The sequence below is a fragment of the Aythya marila genome (assembly GCF_965140915.1).
Source record: "Aythya marila genome assembly, chromosome: 13".
NCBI lineage: Eukaryota > Metazoa > Chordata > Aves > Anseriformes > Anatidae > Aythya > Aythya marila.
The window spans coordinates 1,619,324-1,641,012 of NC_139054.1; the positions used below are offsets into that span (position 1 = coordinate 1,619,324).

The 21,689-nt window shown below is 46.9% G+C and overlaps 1 protein-coding gene across 1 annotated transcript; it reads left to right on the plus strand.

Moving 5' to 3' along the window:
* The first annotated feature begins 5,096 nt into the window (after nt 1-5,096).
* On the plus strand, nt 5,097-13,134 carry LOC309883227 (uncharacterized protein). The gene is made up of 2 exons (XM_082771126.1): nt 5,097-5,157; nt 10,337-13,134. The coding sequence occupies exons 1-2, from the start codon at nt 5,120-5,122 to the stop codon at nt 11,025-11,027; spliced, it is 729 nt and encodes a 242-aa protein (XP_082627252.1). The 5' UTR covers nt 5,097-5,119; the 3' UTR covers nt 11,028-13,134.
* Nucleotides 13,135-21,689: the final 8,555 nt, after the last annotated feature.

Genomic DNA, 21,689 nt, shown 5'->3' on the forward strand with positions numbered 1-21,689 from the left:
GGGAATTGCATGGAGTAGCACAGAATTGCTTCCTCCTTCCATTCTTTTCGGCAAGAATAACACTCTAAATAGCTCCTCAGATCTTTTATTAAAGGAACAATAAATTATTCTGACTGTCAAGTGACTTTCCCCCATGCCAGCTGGAGATAACCAATGTCAATCTTTAATACTGAGAAGGCAGATTCCTGGCAAACAACGACGGCAGTGCCGGTAATTCATTTTGCTCTTTTTTTTTTCAGCTTCCTTCGGCAGCAGCAGGGTGGTTCCAGGTGGTGGTTGTACGTACAATGATCAGGATGGGGTCAAATTGTGGCACTAGTTCTGGTGCCTGCAGTGGGTCGGGGTTTCCTGCTTTGGTGGAGCTGTCAGAGGGCACTGCCCAGCACGGGCTCCCCCGGCCATGCCTCCACGTGTGAGCTGAACTCTTGCAACCTCAAATATTCCTGTGGGTTTTTCTGGTGGTTCTGTGTTTACCGCCCACCAACACAACAAGCTTTTGCCCTGCTATCGTTTGCCACATAGGTGTAGAAGTTGGAGAGCGCACACTGCGGGTCAATACGCAGTTGATGGGACGTGGGACAAGGCTGGGACAATGTTGCTCCCTGTACCAGTACGTGACCTGCCACGAGGGTGGTTGGTATGAGATTAGAGAAACAGGCTGCTGCCCAGACTGACACCTCTCACACCAGGACAGACATCGCCTTTCCGTGCTGGCAGGAGGGCAGCAGGTCGCCAGAGACGGGGCCAGGTGTTGGCAGCAAACAGGATTTCTTATTATTCCATATCCCACAGGATTAGCCTTTGTCACTGCAGGCTGTCTGCCTTTGTAAGAGTAATTTTTGGAGGGGAAATATTGATGTTTGCATAGGAAATCTTCGGGCACATTTTTAGGACTAATTCAATTGAAGCCCAGCAGGACTGAGCAAATCGTCCATTTCTTGCTGCTGTTAGGAAACAGAAATCTCACTCTAATGAACTCAGCCATTCGCAATGTGTCCAGACCTTGAGGGAAGTTTTCAGTTAACAACTGAGTTTTCAGTAGCAGGGGATCTTCATTCTTTACTTAATGATAATTCACTATTCCAGTTCATGAGCCTGAACAAAACACAATTTTATTTAAAAAGTAAGCAAAGCAAAACAACCCCCAGATATCAGGAAAAGCAAACAGAAAATCTCAGCCTCAAACCAACGTAGACTTGGGAAACTGACAAACATAGTTGCAAATATTTTCTTCTACTGTAGCCTCAGTCACTGGAAAATAACTTCCTTTTCCCTCAAGGGAAAACTGAAGTAGGATTCATATTCAAGGGAAGCACCACAAGTGTTTTTGGAGGAACCGATTCCCAAAGGAAGTCTGGAGGAGCAACACGTTTGTCGTCCTGGCACTTGAGGACAGCAGAGGACACGTTTCTGGGAAATGACATTGAACACACTCCAGAGCAGTAGCAGCAACCACACGTCCACATGAGAGCCTCCCCGTCAGCTCCCTGGATGTCCTGCCCCGTGGGAGCCCACCGGTGTCTGAAGATGCCCAGTATGCACTGGTGCCAGTGCTGCAAGGGACTGGGATGGAAGGGGAACCACCCAAGTGTGTCTCAAGTCTCACCAGTCCTGGAGATAACTGGATTTGTGCACATCTCTTCGCCTGTACCAGGGCAGGTGATGGGATGCCCATTGCTGGTACCAGCTCCTCCCCTGCCTGGTGGCGCCACACAGAGCTGCAATTGGACCAAAGCTGGCTGTGCAGCAGCCCCGTGATGCCTGGTTATACCAAAACTAAGGCTAGCAGAGCAGAGCAGAGAGAGCAGGAGCTTGAGGGAGCATGGAATTGGGGTGAGCATCACACACAGAGACTAGAAGTGCAGTGCCTTCCTGGAAGAGAAGCAGGCTTAGTTTCCAGCATGACTCAAAATTCAGGCATCCTTCGACCACTTGGAAACACACAGCAGTGCTGCTGTGGCACGTGAATATTACTTGGGTGCAGTTTCATTTACTGTGAAGCAAAGCTCAATTCCTGGCTATGTTACTACAGAAATGTTAGCAAAATAAATTCACGGAGTGTGGAACAAGAAGCACGTGTGTTACACACTGAGAAACAGACAGAAGTGGTGCATTGGGTCTCTCTCTGTACATGTATAGCAAATGTTATCTTCTTGCACTCAGAAGGACCTAGTTGAAATGCAAAAGACTTTATCAAATATGGAAATAGTGTTGCTCTGCCCCAGAGGGGAAGAGCACCCAGCGCCCAGCCAGGCAGCAGGGAAGGCCTTGGGCACGCACAGAGGGAGTTCCTTTCATTGCCCTGAGACTGGTGCTCGGATTTCTGGGGTGAAGCAAGGCAGGGAGCAGACCAGTGGCTCCCAGTGACACAGCTCTCTCCCATTTCCCTCTGTGAGGGATGACTGGGGGCAGAGCAGCTCTTGTGCTTCCAAGGGGCACCTCAGTGCTGCTCCAGTGCTTTGGCTGGCCATTAGGAACAACAATAAATGCATATAGGATGCATATAGGGCGCAGCTTCAAACCCATGAACACAATTCTTACTGGAAGACCGCAGACATGAGCTCACCACCCTCTTTTGTGGCAAGCTGGGGGATGTGGATGTGGTTTTCTGTGTTGTCACGTGCTTCACACTCCGTATCTCTTCTCAGGTGTGAGGAGCTGGATAATCCCACACCATCTGGGCAGCATTTAGTTTTCTACAGAAAACAAAGAGCACAGCCTGAAAAACAAGCCACCAACAATGAAACAGGGCCAGCAAAGTCCTGGGACAGGGTCATGAGGAAAGAAAGGTATCGGAACAGTCTGGAAGGAAACTGGAGGTCTTAGACTTTTGGTCAGATTATTTATGAAATGTAGGAAGTATGAGAAAAGTAAAAGTTTGCGTATCTTCACCTGAGGTTGAAAAGGAGACTTCCTTATCCATTCTTGTAGATGATTATGGTTTTTGCTTTTGTTTACCTGGAAAATCTGGTAAAAATTCACCATACAGCCTTCCTGATTTTCCTATGCACCTCATCCTAGGTAACAAGGTGGAAACATTTGGCCCTGTTTATGATATATGTGAGACTCAAAGAGTAAGCCTAGAAATCTTTATGTATGTGGTAGGTACAAAAAACCAAGAAAGTTAAAAATAAAGGGAGAACATAGAATAAGAATAAATGATACTTCAGATAAATGAAGGCAAGTAACAAGGGGACACTTAACAAGCAAAAATGCCATTTCCAGTATGAAGATCTGGACCGGGCCTCAAGGAAATGAGGAGAAGTCATTAGGGGACATTAAAATCTAATCAAGACAAAGTACTGGATGAGTAACAGCAGTGAAAAAGAACCTTCTGCGTTGATGGGATGTAGTAAGTTCCTTTAAAGTCAAATATAATTTTACGATTCGATAAGCTGAGTAGCAATGTTATGCTGTGGTGTATTAAAGGTGTAAAGAAGACTGCTAATCAATGTCCGGAGCTGGCCAGAGCTCTCAAACAGGGGTGTAACACAAAAAAAAAACAGTTTATGGAAAAATGCTGGGAACCATCTCCTACCAGTGCACAAATCGTCGCGAGCCGGCTTATCGGGGTAGCTGCACACCTTCTGGTCACCTCAGGGGGATGGAGGGGAGCTCAGAGGGGAGCCCCGCGTGCGAGCGCTCCTCAGGAGCAATTAGTAAGGCAGGTGGGGATTACCTGGGGGAGCTGCCTACAGCTTCCCCGTGGTGGGTCCGTCTCCTCCGAACCCTGAAGCAGTGGATGGAGAGGGGCACAGCTCAGCCCTGGAGTGCTCATCTCACCTCGGGACCGTACCGGGGTTTTGCAGGGTGGGCACAGGCGGGGGAAGCACTCTGATGAAACGGGTTGTGCCCCGGCGAAGCAGAGGGTTTTGCTTTATCTTTTCCGGGGGTGGGTAATATTATGAAATTTCAAGCTGCTGAGAAAGCATGTGACTCTCACAGAATTTATGCTCTCGCAGCTGGCAATTTTGTTTTATCATCCTGACAAGCAAAATAACCAAGTATCATAGAAAAGGTAGATGTAAAAAAATTAAAAAGCATTCTGGCAAAAGCTAACTCATTCTTATTAAAATCAAATACAAAAATAAATATAAATCAAAATGTATATAATCTAATCATAAGTCAAATTCCTTTTTTTGGGGGGCACTTTCTGTGGCTTTGGTGAATGCCCTCTCCCCAGGACTCTGTCGCAAACCCACAGCTGCAGCTGCCTGTGAGCACGCAGGTGAATGCAGGGCCCTGTCCTGGTCAGGTCTGGGCTGTAATTCTTGGGATTTCAGCCACTTTATCCTCCCTCCCACAGCTTTCTGTCACTTGGAGGAGTGGTGAGGGGAAGGGTGCTGCCAGCAGAGGTGGTACCAGGCTGGCAAGCTCAGAAAACAAGGCAGATTTCATTTCTGCCTTTAATTCCCTGCCTTGATGTGATGACTCTGAGCAGGAGATGGGTATCGAGATCAGGTCGGGAGCTATGGTGTTGTGCTCATGTGTGTAGAAACGCGTGGGTCTGCTATTCCTCAGGGTATCTGTGGGACTCCTCTGCTCTCCCACCGCAGCGAGACCCCGTGGGAAGCCTGTCTGGCGCTGAAACACCGACAAGCTCAGCTCCACGTCACCCCTGGAGAACAATTGGGGAAGGCTGTGCCAACGTCATCAGCACCAAACCCGGGTATCCCCAGCAACACCAACACAAACACCTGCCAGGATGGTCCGGTCCTGCTCTGCATGCCAGAGGACACCGCTTCTGTACTCAGGATAAACTTAATTTTTTTTTACTCATGGATAATCTGTGATAGCTCATGCGACACCCAGACAAGCCCAAGCTCTCCCCGTAATCTGCTCCAGCTGTTGCCATGTATTTAAGGAAGTGTCTGGGACTCCTCTGCCGAACAGAACATCAGTTTTTCCAGACAATTGAAAGTTAGTAACTGTCATGATTCAAGCAAGCAGTTCTTGTGTAACCAGCTCTGGGGATGGTGCCTAGCCAAACAAATCCTGTTGGCGTAGCCCAGCGCTCTGACGTGGTGCACTATGCACGGGGCTATATATAAAAACCAGGAAGCAATCCAAAGGAAACGGCACACTTAGCTCTGCTGCAGACCATACACAGCATACAGTGATGGAGAAAGCTATTTCTGGCTGCTTTTTCCAGCAAATGTAAGTATTTTTGCTTTTAAACTAAGTGAAAGCTAACATGCTTCATTACAGTCAGGGTATTCGGTGGTAATTTGGGTTTCAACGTTGTTCTCCTGTACATGTATGTTCTCTGACACGGTTCCAAGAAGAATTTTGGAAGGAATTATTTGTTTAAGAGTAGGAGATATTTTTATGTACCTCTCAGACTACAATGACATAACCAAGACCGCCGAGGAGCTATTGTTAACTGGAATTTGTAAATTGTCTCAGGAGAACAATGTCGGTACAGATAAAAACCAGCACAGATGAAAATGCTAATTCAGGAGACCTGCCATGGGTTTGAGCTGAGGCTGCTACCTGGAGCAGGACTAAAGAGAAGCTGTCTAAGTGTCACTGTCCACACGCAGCAAGCCGCCTGCGGATGACCTGCAACTAAAACCACAAGAGGCTGCTTTGAAAACCATAAATAAATAGATGACTTGGCTCAGGTTGCCTTCTTTGACGGTTCTGGCCATTGTGGCAGGACGGGGGCAGCCGTTTTGGAAGCGGCCCCATGCCTGTTCCCCCCCCAGCCCCATCCCAGGCCTGATCCCACCTGCCTGGCATGGACAGAGGAGGACAGAGGAAGGTTTGGCGATGGAGAGTGGCTGCTCTGTGCTCCCCGTGGTCCTTTGTGGGCTGGCAGGATTTGCCAGCTGGGGGAAGCTCTTTAATTTATATGAAGGCTGTGGCTGCCTACTGATAAGGCCAAGACCAATCTTTGGCACTGAGGCTGGATGGAGCAATGAGGACTGCACCCAAATCTATCCTTGGTGCCTGTGGGCAGCGCTCTCTGCTTCCCCTAAAACCTAGCCCATGCCCACACAGCATTCAGAAGGGTGCACACCAGCAGGTGCCAAAATTGTGCTGAGGGCCATTGAAGCTCTAAATACAACTTAATGAAGGTCCAGTGCCAGGAATGTCTCCTAGCTCTGATTAATTTCCTGGAGCAGATGTATCCAGGTAGCGTTTGGAGCAAGTACTGGGACCTGGGATGCTCTTTTCCCTAGAACCCCCCCCCCCCAGCTACCCATATGTGGTCCCCGACCCTTTCCTAAACCCTGCCCAGGCCCAGGGTGTCAGCTGTTTTCCTGTGCTGTGCCCAGATTCCTCAGGTGGTACGAAAAGCGTCCCCGCCTCAGGACAATCTGCAGCCTGCTGGTCGGGATGCTGCTGAGAGATAAATATCTCAATCCCCTGCAGCAAAGGAGGAAATCGAACCTAGTTCTGCTGCATTCTGGGTGGGAACTTTAACCACTAAATCATAGCATGAAAGGGGTGGAGGGAAGGAGCCACAACAATGATCCTATATCCTGAAGCAGCCGTTCCCTGAAAGGAAGGACACCACAGACATGTCTTGAACAGAAAGTGGGAAGGCATCAGCCTTTGGGAAACTCCAGTTCTTCTGCAAAGTGCCTTGTGACCTTACCTGAAATATTGGCAGTGTTACGTAAAGCTTTCAGGAAGGGAAGATGTGAAAAACCCTTTGAGCTCCTGAGCATCTGGACCGACTACTTCTGGGCATGTCCTCCGGCTGTACCGGCTGCTCAGCATCCTCTTCCAGCACTCATCATTGCGACAGCCTGGGGCTCGTCACCAAGACCTGGGGTGCAAGATAGGACCCAACGCCCAGAAGCTCCAAATTAAAATGTTCCACATGGCCGTGATGAAGAGCTGTTGTAAATCCAAACATTGGTGTCTTCTTCATTTTGAACTTACATGAAAGAGAGAGAGAGAAAGAGAGAGAGAGAGAGGGAGAAAGAAAGAAAGAAAGAAAGAAAGAAAGAAAGAAAGAAAGAAAGAAAGAAAGAAAGAAAGAAAGAAAGAAAGAGAGAGAGAGAAGGATGGAGGAAATACATGAATGGGCAAGCTCACTGGAGAAATCTGGTTTTATCAACATGGCAAACTTCCTCTGGATTCAGTTTATTTTCCAGTGAAGCTTTATTTCCACATTTTACGGAGATGTAAAAGCCCGAAGTTAATGAATTGCACATTTTCCTCACTCTTTCAGCTGCTCATACCAGTTTAGATCTGTTTACTAATCTTCATCTGGCAATCACAGCCTTGAATTTAGCTGAAGTCTTGTGGCCAGCTACGTCGACCTTAAGGACGCAGCAGCCTGGGTGAGGTTATGTGTACTTTCCACCATGTGACAACTCATGGCAGTGACCAGTTGTCTTAAAATGAGCTAAGTTGTCTTAAAATGAGCTAAGACCTTCCAGGGAAATCATTTATATGCTAAAAAATCTACTTAATATTAAAATATACAAAAAAATTGGCTGCAATCCAAAAAAGCGGAAAATGTTCTTAATAATACCTGTTCAAACAAGGAGCAGTGTGCTTGAATAACAAGATAAATCAGAGTTCAGCTACACATACCACAGCTTGGTTTTCCTCCACTCCTAGCCAGGGAGAGGTACAAGCTTTCCCACTGTGGATTGGGATGGTTTGTTCCAATAGTAGATCCTCGTTTCATTAATGTTCTCTATCCAAACGAATGGCCAAACCAGTGCTCAGAGATTAACCTTTCTCTTCACCACCTCTTTCATCAGCAGTGAAACAAAGCTTCTTTGTAAGTTAGTTTACTGTAAAGGGACTGCACTGTCAAGGGACTTTGTTTTAATGGAAAGAACACCGAATTACAGAAAGGTTTTGCTTTTTACAGAAATTGAAGCATCATTTTTTTCTAGTTAATCACTGTGGCAAACTAGGGCAAGATGAACTGTACCACAATTCAGATGTAGTAAAGGGCTAAATTTTTCCTACTTCTTTGGAAAAAGGATTCCACTAACAAGTTGGTTCAGACATATAAAAGAAGAGAAAAGGTGCATATGAATTTTGGATGAGTCAACCTGGTATAAACCGAGCCTCAACAAGCAACGGGAATCCCACCCTTAAAAAAGTTGGCTCGAATAGTACCTTTCATAGGATTTACACAGAATTATCACTTTTGCATCATCTCACCAAAACAAAAAAACAGGCAGGAACTAAATCAACCACCCGGACCTGTTAGGTAACTCTACAGGAAAACCTCTGTAGTATGAGCTCCAGGGTGCTCATATTAGGAATACCAGGAACTTACACAAGGAGATCGGTGCTAAAGTATAGAAGAAATGGCGTTGTTACATTTAGCTAAATCTGTGCTCACCTCACCAATGACCTAAATTTAGAGTCACCACTCAAAATAAAAGGGAATAACTTTCAAAGTTTAGTTAGAACAGAGTCTGGATAAAGATGGGTTTGGAAGTGTTACAGCAAACATCTGAGGCACAACTAAATGATGAACTCGAAACACAACACAAACAGCCTTGTAGATGACTCAAACAAAATTGTAACTATAACAGCCATCTTATTTTAATGATTGGAAATGGTGCTTTCTGAGCAAAGAGTACATTGCTGTGTCCCAGGGTGTCCTGAACAAACGTTCAGGTGTGACATGAGCCGTAACTTAAATGTTACCTGAACAGATGGTTCTTGACAAAATCGACAATATTTCATTTGTGGGTAGGGGTTATAAACATTTGGTAATCTAAATGCTTTTCAGGGATGTGAGAAATAGGGTTGAGAGGCAGCTGAAGTCCATCAGCCTCCCAGCAGATGATGTCTGTTCCTCCCTGTACTCCTAATGCCCACCCTGAACACTCCCTGTAATGGAGGGTCCACAATTTCTCATGACAAACTATTCCAGTGGTTGATCACCCTTCCTGTTAATGCTCTCCTTACTTGTGATCTGAATTATCTTAATGTAAATTAAACAAATGAGCGTCTCCTCTAATCCAGACTGCGCAACCCCAGCTCCCTTCCCTCTGTATCATGTCTTATCTCTCTCTCATCACTGTCTTCAATCTCCTTGAAACACCTTCAGCAATCAATACTCTGAACTGCTGACCTCAAAACTGGTTTCAGTGCTTCAGTCAAGACCGAACTTGTGCCAAGCAAAACTGAAGACTCATCCCATGTATTTCCAGACACCATTCCTGCCTGTGCATCACAGGATGGTCCCTGCCTTTTCCTAGCGCAAGCGTTGCTGACACGAGCTGGGGGTGTTGCAACCACCGCAAGGTGCAGGCTGTATCAATAACCGTGTGCGTCGGCACTGCCGCCTACGGCAGCCGTCCTCCTCCCCGGGCTTCTTCCCTCTCCCTCCCACACCTCCGTTCCTTTTCTCACTCATCACTTCGCAGGTATCAGCTGTTGTCTAGATCTGACACTACTTGCAGATTCGTGGTAACAAACTTAATAAGCAAACTTAATAGGCACAAGCTCTGATACCTGTTGTAGTTAATGAGAACGCACAAAAGGACAGATGTCTGCAAGATCTTCTGATACAGCATTCCTTCCATCTCTGATAATTAGCCTCTTCTTCTTTTCCCACCTAGCTATGCATGACTTAATTGTTGTTTCATCTAGTCCACATTCCCTTAGCTTGTTCCTTTGTAGGAATGTTTTGTGAAGAAATATTGGAAGTCTTCATAAAATTCAAGACATATGATGCTTGCTGATTGTTTTCCCCCCCATGAGATCTATTATCCTTCTACTGAAGCAAGCTGAGCTCATTTAACAGGCTTTATCTGTGAGAAAACCACATTATTCTTCCTTATGTCCACTCTATTTCTTAGATAACAATGTGTTTGATTATTTCAGTCATTTTCTGGGAACTGCCTACTCTTGCTCTTCCCTTTGAAAGACAGAGCCCATCTTTGCTATTTCATGTTTTCTGGAACTTCTTTCATTTTTCTTTTAATATTTCCTAGTGATATTTGATATTATGTTGAATTATTGACCCACAAAGGCAAACAGAAAAAAAAAAAAAAAAAAAGGAAAGAAAAATAAGCTTTCATAATGAAAGTAGCTGTATTCCGACCTTAATTTTCCCAGTAATAGTCAAGTCATTCCAGTTCCCTGAAATGACCCCTGCAGTAATTACAAGAAAATGTTATAATTCTTGGGTTTTATATGCAATTTATTTAATAATTGATGAGCTGTGAGGATTTCACATACTGAATGACTCTGAAGCTGGGTAACTGACCAAAGCCACAATGATGCTGGAGTGTGCAGGATGCCAGCCAGTGCCTGTACAAAAGCAGGTAATATAATGCTAATTTTCTGCAACGTATCCCACTCATCTTACATGTAATCAACTTTTTTATATGCATTCCAGATATTCTTCCCTGACTAGTATTTCTATGGAGAGAGACCACATGAAAGATCTCAGAAGATACCTGGTACTTAAATATATCCAATACCTTGTCCTGTCTTCTTCAAACGCTGTCAGCACCCTTCTGGGCTTGCTGGGCAGCTTGTACGTGACAATCATCCTGCAGTCTGCAAAGGTTTCGTCCAAGTCCACCGCAGTTCTCATCGCGAGTCTAGCAAAAGCAGACATCCTGGTTTCTGTTAGCGTTGCTGCTGAGATGGTCGCGTGGACCTTTGATGTTGCTATCTCATCTCCAGCATTCGCCTCGGCCCTGCTGCAGAACCTGCTCACTGCAAACGCACACATCAGCGCCTTGCTGCTGAGCTGCGTTGCCCTTGAAGCTTACTTGATCACCTTCTTCCCCACAGAGTCTCGCCACCTGCGGACAGTGAAAAATGCCCGATGGACTTCCAGGATCATCTGGCTCTTGGTAGCCGCCGAGTGCATCCTGTTCCAGATGGATGACCTCCTGAAGGCCGGCATTACTCCTGCTCCCATCTGCAGCCCCTTGGTGTTTTATTTCTCCATCAGGGCCGCAGCCCTCCTCAGGTCCCTCAGTTACTTCCTGGGCATTCTTCTAAGGATTGTCAACGTGTACTTCTACTACAAAATATTTTTTAGCATGTCCAACAGATCCACACTAAAAACAAAGTAATACATATTGCCAGAGAAGGCATTGCTGTGACACCAAAGACAGTTCAATGCAAGCTCCAGCTATTGGTTTGAAAACCATTCAACAACAACAACAGCAGCATTTTGCTGTGGCTGTTTGTGCTAGCAGCCTGAGCACAATGCGGTCCCGCCTTGCATGTTCTCAATCTAGAGTTTGTTCACTGTGCAGGTGAAACAAACAACATTTCATTCAGGGTTGGGAAAAAAATCCAAGTATTTTTATATAAAAAGGGTGCTTTGAGGCTTACTCAGGGATCTGTTGAGATAAGAGCTGTATATTTGTACACTAAAGACACCACCTATGTCCTAAAATCTCGCTAACCCAGACAAACCACTGGGACGAGCAGGCAGGATCAAGAGATAAGGTGAGTCCATGGGCTGAGCTCATGGGCTGGTCCCGTGGCCAGCATCAGCCCCACCATGGGAGTCCCCGTGACAGAGCGAGGCAGAGCTGCCACCTCGGTGTGCCCATGGAGCTGCTCCTGGGAGGTGCCCACAGCAGGGTAGTGTCTGGCACATCCCCAGCCAGAAAAGCCAGAATGCAATCATTTGCTGCAGCCCTACAAGTGGAGAGAGGCCTTGAGACAAGCCCCATGCCAAGGGCTCCATGTCCTGTACCCAGGGAGAGCTGTGGTTTTGGTGGCCGTGGTTTCTGAGGCAGGGGAGGACACACAGGGGTTAGCGGAGGTGTTCCAGGCCCTGTGGGGGTGTGGAAGGCAGGGCCATGGGTGCTCCTCCAACCACGCTGAAGCTCAGGTGGATGTGTGATGGAGCTGTTACCCAGCTGTGGTGATTCGTGGGGTCCCCTCGAGGTACTGGGGGGTTATCAGCAAACATAAAGTATCCCATCTCCCTCGGATGCTCCCTGACGCACAGAAGCACACAGCTATGTCCTCCTGCACCATGTGGGAGATGGCCTCCAGCTTCAGAAAGGTTTTAAATCATCTGAGAACACCTCCTGGTGTTGCCCTGCCTTCAAGATCTGCACCTCAGTTTCCTTGTCTGTGTGGCGGGGATGGGGATAACTGCATTTTGTCCCACCACAGAGGGGCTGAGATTAAACTTCTGCGGCACGTTCTGCAACTCAGGGATCATAAAAGATGGAAAGAAAAGTGAAATAAGCCCAAATTAACGTATTAATAGCCCAAATGCTGTATACAGACTCCCTCTGTCATGTTTCCAGACATTCACCTTGCCTGCTTGAACACAGCAATAAAACTCTGACCACTTGAGAAGGAAAACACCGTGGGGCACAAAGACCAAGTGTGACTGATTTGGCTCCAAGCTGCTCCCCTCCAGGCTGCGTTAGGTCCTCACACACAAACCTGTATCTGCGAATACCTGACGTGCCCCACCAGCACCAGCTCCTGGGCAATTAGACTGTTAGGGCTGAAAATTGGATCTGTGGGCACTTCTCTGAGTGGGCTGTGACCCAAGGTGACAGGAGGCCCAGGAGCTGTCAATTAGAGATGAGACTTCAGAGAGACAAAGCAAGCAGTGAGCGCGGAGGAGTTTCCTGCTCTGCTCCTATCACCAGCTAGTTTCTGAATTTCGCAATTACATTTTTTGTACTTGGTCTCAGAAATGTTTTTTTTTTTTTTTTTTTTTTTTTCCCTCCTTCACCACAATAAACTTGATCCTCCCTGTTTCCTTTCCTCCTTCTCTCTGCATTTCTTCATGATTCCTGTTACACTCCCTGAGAAAGGGCTGGATAGTTGCTTCTACGTCAAAAAACAAGCAGTAATAATGTGGATGTACTTGGCTGGCTCTACGAGGTGAAAAGTAAGGAGCTCTTACCTACAACTGCTAAAATCTTTTAAAATTGTCTAATCTGTTTGGCTGCAGTAAGACTTAAAAAAACACACACACACACACACAAACTATGATTATTATAATTACGGAAATTCACAGAAGCTAGCTGTGTACAAGCAGTTATTTATGATAAATATTGGTGGTGTCAGAGCTCCTGTCCACAGAAATGTGGACAATACAGGGCCAGAAGCAAGTGAAGAGTGCCTGACACGTTTCTCAGAGGGCTCAAAGAAAGCACTGCTGAGGGCTGGCTATCGAGCAGAAGCAGAACAGAAACATAATCAGGTCACTTAAAAAACTTTGACGCAATCCCTTAAACTAGGATGTTGCCCAACAAAGCTGATTTCTTCTGCAAGAAGGACATACTAACAATCAGAGGTACTGCGACGTGTTTGTATTTTGAAAGCCTGAAGTACTACTTTCATGAGAAACTAAATGCTACCTGAAGTGCCGTAATAAAATAAGTTCTGTTTGTTAAAACATACGCAGTATTTATTACAAACATGCATTCTTTCCAAGGACCTTTCACCACTACACTTCCGGTTTTTCCTACAAAAGCCCAAGCAGATAGCAGATGCCTGACCAATCACCAGCGGACTGGAACTTTTTTTTGCTGTATAAGGCGTACAGTTTTTTTAATCTTTGAATTCACCACTTGGCTCAAGACTTCTTTTTTTTTTTTTTTTTTTTTTTTTTTTTTTTTTCTTGGCTTTTGTGACAAGTGCCTTTGCCCTCAGGACAATCTTTTTTCTTAAGAAGTTAATGAAAGCAAATACTGAGCATGACTTGGCTTAGACAGCATGTAAAAACAAGGTAGCCTACAGTAAAACACATCAGATATCTTTTTGGCATCTGGGAATTGGGATTCCAGGATCAAGCTGCACGTACACAAGCGTTTGCAGTGCTTGGCCCTTTCTTTTGCTCTTGCCAGGGGGACATGGGGACACGGAGCTTTTAGCAGCCCTATTACTGAAGCAGCTTTAGCTCAGTGCTGTTTTCCCTGAGCAGGAGGAAAATGGGCAATAGGAAACCATGCTGCCTGCCTGCTTTACTGTCCTTTGGCTCTAGGCTGTGGCCCTCTGAGGCTGCACAGTTCACTTATCAGGCTGTAGCTCAGTGTCTTTGGCCACAGACCATTCCCTCTCCTTGGCCAGGAGCTTGGTTGCCCTGTCTGGATGCCTGCAGCTCTCCAGCCTTGTCCAGATGCTCCGTCAGAAGAGAGGTGATTATGGCAAGGGGAAGCCCTTTTCTGATCACTGTAATATATATATTTTTTTTATATATATTTTTTTCTTAATAGTTCTTTTTATATCTAGACATATTGGTAATGGTTAATAAAACAGTTATCGCAGTAGGTTCATCTCCTGGATGTCTACTCTGCATCTGATACATTCAGTATCAGTCATAGCAGTGTTCAAATGACAGCAAAAGGAAGCTGTCCTCACTAACCACCCATCTCCCCGTCTGCCACGGCAAGGGAATGACCAGCAGCTGGCACTCCTGGCAGCTTTAGAAAAGGAGAGAACAAAATGGAAGTGCTTGTGGGCGCAGACAAGAGCCAGGACCCCCTTAGGGAGGTCTGCTGTGCTGTGCTGTGCCTTTCCTATTTGTCTTCTCAGTCTTGCCTCAAGATCTTCTGCATAGGAAACACCTAGGCAACGAGTTTATCCTAGCGGCTCAAGCACCAGGATGTGCTTTTCATCTGACTGTGAGGTCAGGCTTTGAATAATACCGTCCACTTGTCTTTGTTGTGCTTTGAGCACCAAAGCAACTGTTATTCTAACATTCAGAAACGTCAAGAACTCACATGCTCTGGAAAAAGTGAATCATTTTATACAAGACAATCCACAAAATGGTGACTAAGCAGAGCTGAGGCTCTCACTGTGCAAAATGAGACTTCAAGAAATTTCTTCTCCCCCCCAGGTGACTCATTTCCAGCCATGAATGAGCATTTCACTAATCTAAAGTAAGCGAAAACCCAAAAGGATGTTAGCTGATGTTAATGCTACAGCACTGCCCTACAAAAGCAAAGGAATCACTAAGGGTTTTCATCTTTCTCCAGCATGTCTGAACGTGGTTTGTGTCCCAGAATATTGTGTTGGATACATCTTCAGGATGATTTCTAGTTTCTGGAGAGTTATTGATGGAGATCTGCCCACAAATACAAATAAACCCAGGTTATCTTTGGTAGAGCCTGAGTGATCCGTTATCCTGCTACCTGATCTTGTGCATATTAAGGAGCAGTGACCTATTTATTGATCCTTTGTGTTCAAAACCTGAGAAATATACACATAGAAACAAGTAATCCCATGGCTCTCACATCTTATTGCACTCTCTGCTAACCACACATCCCCCTCAAGGCAAATGAATCCTCAAATAGGGTTCAACAAGAGAAACCTATAAAGAAAAATGCAAATTCCTAGGGCTGTCGTCATTCTGCAGAAGTAACCTCAGGCCCCATAACCACGGCTGCTCCTCCTGCTCCGATTGCTGTGCCTCTGCCACAAGGGGTTCGCAAAAAAAAAACCCTGAGAGGTGAAGAACACATCACAGCCTGAGGGGATTTCCTCATCCATGGCGAAGTCCGAATCTGCTCACCAAAGCTGAGACGGGGTTACAATAAAATTTTGGGGCTTGAATTCACTTGGCTAAGATCTAAAGAAAAGTTGGTTACCTTACTGTGGTCAAATGTGGCAAGATTTTTATTAGTGAACCTTCAGACCACATCTGACTCTTCATGAGGCAAATGGGGACACTGAGAAACACCAAGGGACAGAGAGACACTGCCACACTCCTATATCTCCTGTCCCAAATCTAAGCAACTGAAAGCAAATTCATGTTCTGCTGCTGCACGCTTACCAGCAGTCTGTCCACATCTCCTCCACTTCTGATCACCTTCTCAAGTGTAGAGGAAACAAACCTTACACAGGATGATAAAACTGATAAATAGAAAGCGTTTCCTTTCCCCTGTCAGCAGAAAGCCACCAGGGAGCTCGAGAATCCAGGGGCTACACGCAGGCTTGGTGCAAATTTGGCTGCTGGGTGAGAGGAGCCACCTTCCTGTTACTGAAGGCTGAAGGGCCTGAAGTGCTGCTGTCTGCTTGCCCTTCAGCCCATGGTCTGAAGCGAGTCCTCAAGGGGATGAGGAGTCTGTAGCTTTTCCCTGTGTTGGTGTGCCCTTTGTGCCAGCAAGAGCCACCGTCAGTGTCCCTCCCGTGGGCTGGGCTTTATTTGCAGTGACCAGGTTGCAGCAGAGGGAGATGTTTCACAAGGAAACTGTCCTCTGGGGCAGCACTTTGGGCAGAGGACCAAATTACCCACAATTTTGCATGGCTGGAATCCCCAGATCGCTTTGTGGTTGATGACAGATCCTGCACTCCCTTTGCTTACATCTTCAGATGAAGTTTCTAAATCTTTACAAGAAAGGGGATTTCTCCACAGCCCTGCTAATAGACACGGCCCTTTTCTCCTTTGCACTTGAAGGACGATTCCCTTGGTGGCCTGAGCTGACGATTGGCCCCTCAGGTCACTCACACAGCAGTGTCAGCGAGGTCAGGGTGCTGTCTGCAGGTCTGTGCTTGTCAGGAGCTTGGGGCAATTTTCTGCAGTGAAAATCAACAGCATGCACTCTCCTGGCTTCATCAGCACCGCGGACACTGCTGTTCCCTTGGCAGCTGAGGAAATTCAGCTCATCCTCTCCTCTCCCCGACCGCAGAAGCCTTTTGTGAGATGCTGAGGAAGGAAAACCTTCCCCATACCAATGGGACAGGGAGGGCAGGATGCAGCCTGGTGCCAGACAGGCATTTACACGGGGTACTCATCCAGCTTGGATGTGCTGGATCTTAACACCAAATGCTCGCTGATGCAGCAGAAACCATTTTGGGCAGCCTGAAATCCTTTCAGAGCTCTAAAGAAGTGTTGCAGTGCTTTTAAGGGCTTTCCCAAATGATGTATAGACCCAGGGTCCGTGGTGAATGGCAGGAAGTCCACGGTAGATCTTCTGGAAACTACGAAAAAAGTGGCCAGATATGAAGATAGCAGTGGTCGGGGAAGGTGCTGTTAACAGCACGCCCCACAGGGTGAGGGTGAGCTGGTGGTGATGGAGGAAGCAGGGCAGGAAGGCCAAGAGCACGTCTGCAGCCTGTCTGTTGTTTAGGGGCTGGCAACCTTGGACAAATCTCTCCAAAGCTGGAAAAGAGCCTTGGCTACAAGCTAATGGGCCAACTGGGAAAACAAGGTGGGTTGCTGTCCATGAGGAGACCATCCTAAAAATGGGGTAAGGGTGAAAAAGAAATGCCAACAACCTGGGTTGTGCAAAGATCTTTGCATTTCTGTGTGAAGGTTGTGAACAGCTTAAGTGCTGTCTTTGGTGCAAGTTCTCTTTTTCAACACCTGCCAAGCAGCATAAAATAAATTGCAAAACACGTCAGCCCCAACGGGCAGGGGTGTGAAATCCTCAGAGAGCATATCATTATCTGCCATTCGAGCTCCTTGAAGTCTCGTGGATCTGTCTGGCTGTCTTGTAACCACGAGCAGATAAGCAACTCTAGCACACAGTTCCCAAGGGAGCCGTGCATAAGCAATGAGAGCATTGAGGAACGCAGCCCCCCTCCCTTCGCAGGGAGAAGAGATCAGCAAATATTGGGGCGAGTGGGCCTGGAGGACCCAGGGCAGGAGCAGACAGATGCAAACGATTCAGTGCTTCAGGTGTGGGTCAAGCAGGAACCGCATCGCTGCAGTGTTACTGTATGAGCAGGAAGCTGGAATAAAAGCAAATTTGGAATAGATATGTGATGGTGCACCAAGAGGGAAATTTCCAGGTCATGGGAATGACAGGAATGGTACTGTTAAAATATACTGTTGAGGGTAAACAGCATGTTTTCCTCACTTAATAATTGCAGCAAGAACTGAACCTTTCTCATGCCTTTGCTGAGACACCCCTTACAAATAAAGCTTGAAATTAATCCAAGGAGCCATTTCTGAGAAAGAGACAGTCAGACAGGAAAGTATTTTTCTATACATAGGTCATCTTTCAGAGATCTGTTTTCTCAAGCACTGAGGACCCAAACAAAGGACTTTCAGACCTCACACAACCCACACGAACAAGTCAAGCTGAAGAGATGCTTTTGCTCCCTGTAGTAATGTTCCTAGAAGACAAAGTGCTATCCTGGAAAACTGTGCTATTTTGACATCGGTGTCCAAGAAATTCTGGAAAATGAGCAATTATTTCCCTTCAAACAGATGTTAGCTCAATTTGCTTTAACTTACAGAATTTTCCCCTCAGTACATTTAAAATAGCTCTGAGAGTGTTTAATAATGAAACCGAGTGTCCTCTGAAGTGGAGAAGCTATTTGGGCAGCAGGGCTGCGGGCTGGGGAGCAGTGCCTGGAGGGGCAGCGAGACCCTCTGCAGGGTGCTGAGCAGCCCCTTGGGGACCCGGCACATCTTGCCCCCAGGTTTTTGGCTGCCCTCCTGCTTGTTTGTGCTGCGTCATTTCTGGAATTGCCTCTCTCAGCGCTGATCACCTTTCTCACTTGCACATCGTGCCCTCTGCTGGGAAAGCAATGGTTTAGGCCAGATGAAATGAAAACGGTCCTGGTTTGCTCTGGTGGATGCTACGACACAGCTGGACGATCGCATGCCCATTGTGATGCTGCCAGCACTGTCACCGCAGTGTCACCTGTGCCACCTCGCTCCTCTCCATGCCCGTCTGTTCACGGCTGCTTTGGGAGCCCTGCTCTGCATGCTGCAGCTACGTCGAATAAATCCCACCAGGGCTGAGTCCCCACTTCCTCGCCCCAGGGATTACTCGAGTGAGGTCAAGAAATTACACAGCTGCAAAGGCAGTGCTGAGGAATAAATCTGTCATGCTTATTTTGTGTTAAATAAACACTGATACTCATGGAAATTAATATTTATCAGGGAGAGATGGATAGTTTAGTCTAACACCATTCTTCTTTTTTAAACTGCTAGCCCAAATATGGGTTTGTTTTCTGCTTCTTGGATTTGCATTCTGACTTTTGGTATTTGTGAGCATTTTACTTCCAGTTCTCTGATAACAAAAGCAGAAGCAGAAAAATAGCACATCTTTCTTGGCTGCACACAGTGACCAGTTCCGGCCGTGCCTGGAGCGTGCTTCTGCTGCTCGGGGGTTTGTGAAGCCTCCAGCAGCTCCGGAAAGCTGGAGGTGCCAAACCCCTGGGCCTGGGCATGTACAGGAGGGGGCTCCGAGGGACTTTTCTGAACACCAGGCAGGTGCTGACCCGTCTGCTCCAAGGAGCCTGTGCTCAAGTCAGTGTGGGGCCGTGCTTGCCTGATCACAGAGAGATAAATGGGAACATGCAGGGGGGGAGAGCAGCGTTTTCAAAATGAGACCTGTCTGTGCTCAGAGCAAATGTTGAAAACTTGATTTCCAGGAATAACCGCAGCAGAAACCTTTGAGGCAAGTGACCCTGGATCAGCTCCAGCACGAGCAGCACATGGAGGTGGCAGCGAGCTGCTCATCAGGGCAGCAGAAACCACCACCGGTCCGTCCAACTCATCAGTTCAATACACTAAAAGGCAGGGAAAAACCCTCCCTCTCATTGCCATCCGGTCTTGCAATCCTGCCTAATGACAGGTAAATGGAAAGAAACAGGCATTAGAGCTGAGCATGTTTCCCAAAACTATTCCAAATAAACAAGAAACAAACCACAATGATTCACTGCATTTCGTTTAAATCCAGCAGCACCATCGCTGTAACCTCAAGGGGAAATGAGGAAGGACAAGGAGTCACTTAAAGCTTTTATAGAAGGAAGATTTTTTTCAAGCAAAAATACTAGAAGTGAGCTTTTTAAGATCTGCATATTACGAAACACCTGTGCGGGTCATCTTGAGTGTGGCTCAGGGCTGCTCCAGCTTTCAGTCCTCCCCATGGCATTTACAGCCTAAGGCATAAATAGAAAAGTTTAGCACTTGTAAAAGATTCCTGCCTCATTTCATGGTGCACGAGTGTATGCTTAACCATGAGCTCCTGCCCTGGCTGACTGACACCCTGCTTTGGAGCTTTCTTTTCAACAAAGAGTTGCATTTTTGGCTGGATAAATCCTTGCACGGATTAACAATTCAAGTTTTCATCCAGAAACTAAGAACAAAAGCTGTCTCCTAAAACAAACAAACAAACAAACAAACAAAACAAGCAACCAAAAAAAACCCCAAACCCACACACTTTCCATTTTCTCCCCGCAGAGCTGAGCAGTGTTTGTGCTCTGCCCTGCTTGGCGCAGGCTCTGCAGCACTTTCAAGCAGCCTTCTGGTCAGGATGGTTCCTGCTTGGTGTGTCCAAGAGGGCACTGCTGTCCTGCGAGGGGTCCTGTGGCCCTGTTCTGTCTCTTTCTTGGGTACTTGGTGCTGCTCAGGACTGTGGAGCCTCGGCAGGAGTCCCAGAAGACATAAGGTGGGGAACGAGTGCCATCTACCTGCGCATTCATCACCACCTGCATCGCTCAGCCCAATCCCTCGCTAAGAGTCCTTCTGACTAAGAGACACAAACTGTTGCATCTAGACAAAAGAAAATCCTCTCTTTACTTATATATTTGTCGATGCATTGTGAGACTGGCCAAAGCTGGCAGCCTCGGTGACTGCTCAGCACTTACTGCGAGGTCTGAACGTGCCCCAAAGCAGCGCTGCTGGGACTTCTGGTGCCAACACAGCGCCTGCATGAACCCCCTGGTCCTACGACACGCCGAGCGGCAGCCAGCAGGACCCCAAACTAGCCCCCAAATCCCACAACAGAGGAACTGACAGAGGAACTTCCTTCACGTCTCCCAATCGCTTCTCCAGTTTTACTTCCCCGTGCTGCAGTGGGGTGGAGGAGGCTGAACGTGGGGAAACCTCAGCGAGAGATCCTACGTTTAATCATCCCCGTCAATGGCAAGAGTGAGGATGTACAAATCATGCCAGCTTCGTGCCTGTACGTGTGCATTTAGGGAAGGAAGCACAGCTCAGCCATCTCCCCCACTGCCCTGGGGCTGGATGTGGCCCTGCTCGCAGTGTACTTGGCTCTCCTTGTTCGTGATGCCTCTGCTTGGAAATGAATGCTCTCCAACCCCATTCTGGGGATAATTTTTAAGGAAATGTATGTCACGATGCAACTCCTGCCAGCTGTCTCTTCTAACAGAAGTGTCAGAGCTATGAAGACGCTGGCTCTTGCCCTGCTCCTTTTTTCAGATGCCATTTCTCCAGGCGTTTCTCAGCCAGACAATCAGCGTGTCAGCAGTTCTGCTTAACATATTGCTCCATTTTTACCAGTTAGAGCAATGAGGACAACTATCCAGCAAAAGCCCCTGCACCAAGGGCCCATCAGAGCTGTCTGTGACACTTGTGCATCTCCTGGTCGAGGGCTCCAGGCTTCTGCTTCGCCCCCAGCTGCAGCGCTCGCCCCTTTGCTCAACGACGTCTCTTCTTCCTCGCCAGCTGGGCCAGGGTGGCATCACCCTGCTGGCATCTCGCAATGCCAGCACTTCTCTGCTTGCCATAGCAGAGCACAAACCATTTATAACACTTAAAGCTGGAGATGTGACAGATTGTGCAGTTTTATTCCTTCTTGCCCTTTCTCCCTCTGATCTACACGTTTTCCTGAAATTAGGCTAGACAGACACCCAAACCAGAGGCATCTGTTTCTCTTTTCAATGTCAGCAGTGTAAATAAAGCGTATTTGCGATGTTTTGCTTTCATAAACATATTGTTTTTGGCTTTTATTTGAGCACAGAGCCGCAGAGCTTTGCAGAGAGCTGGCCAGGCTGATTAGCGAGGCTCTGATCTTGTGCCAGGCACACAGAAGCCTGTTTACAGA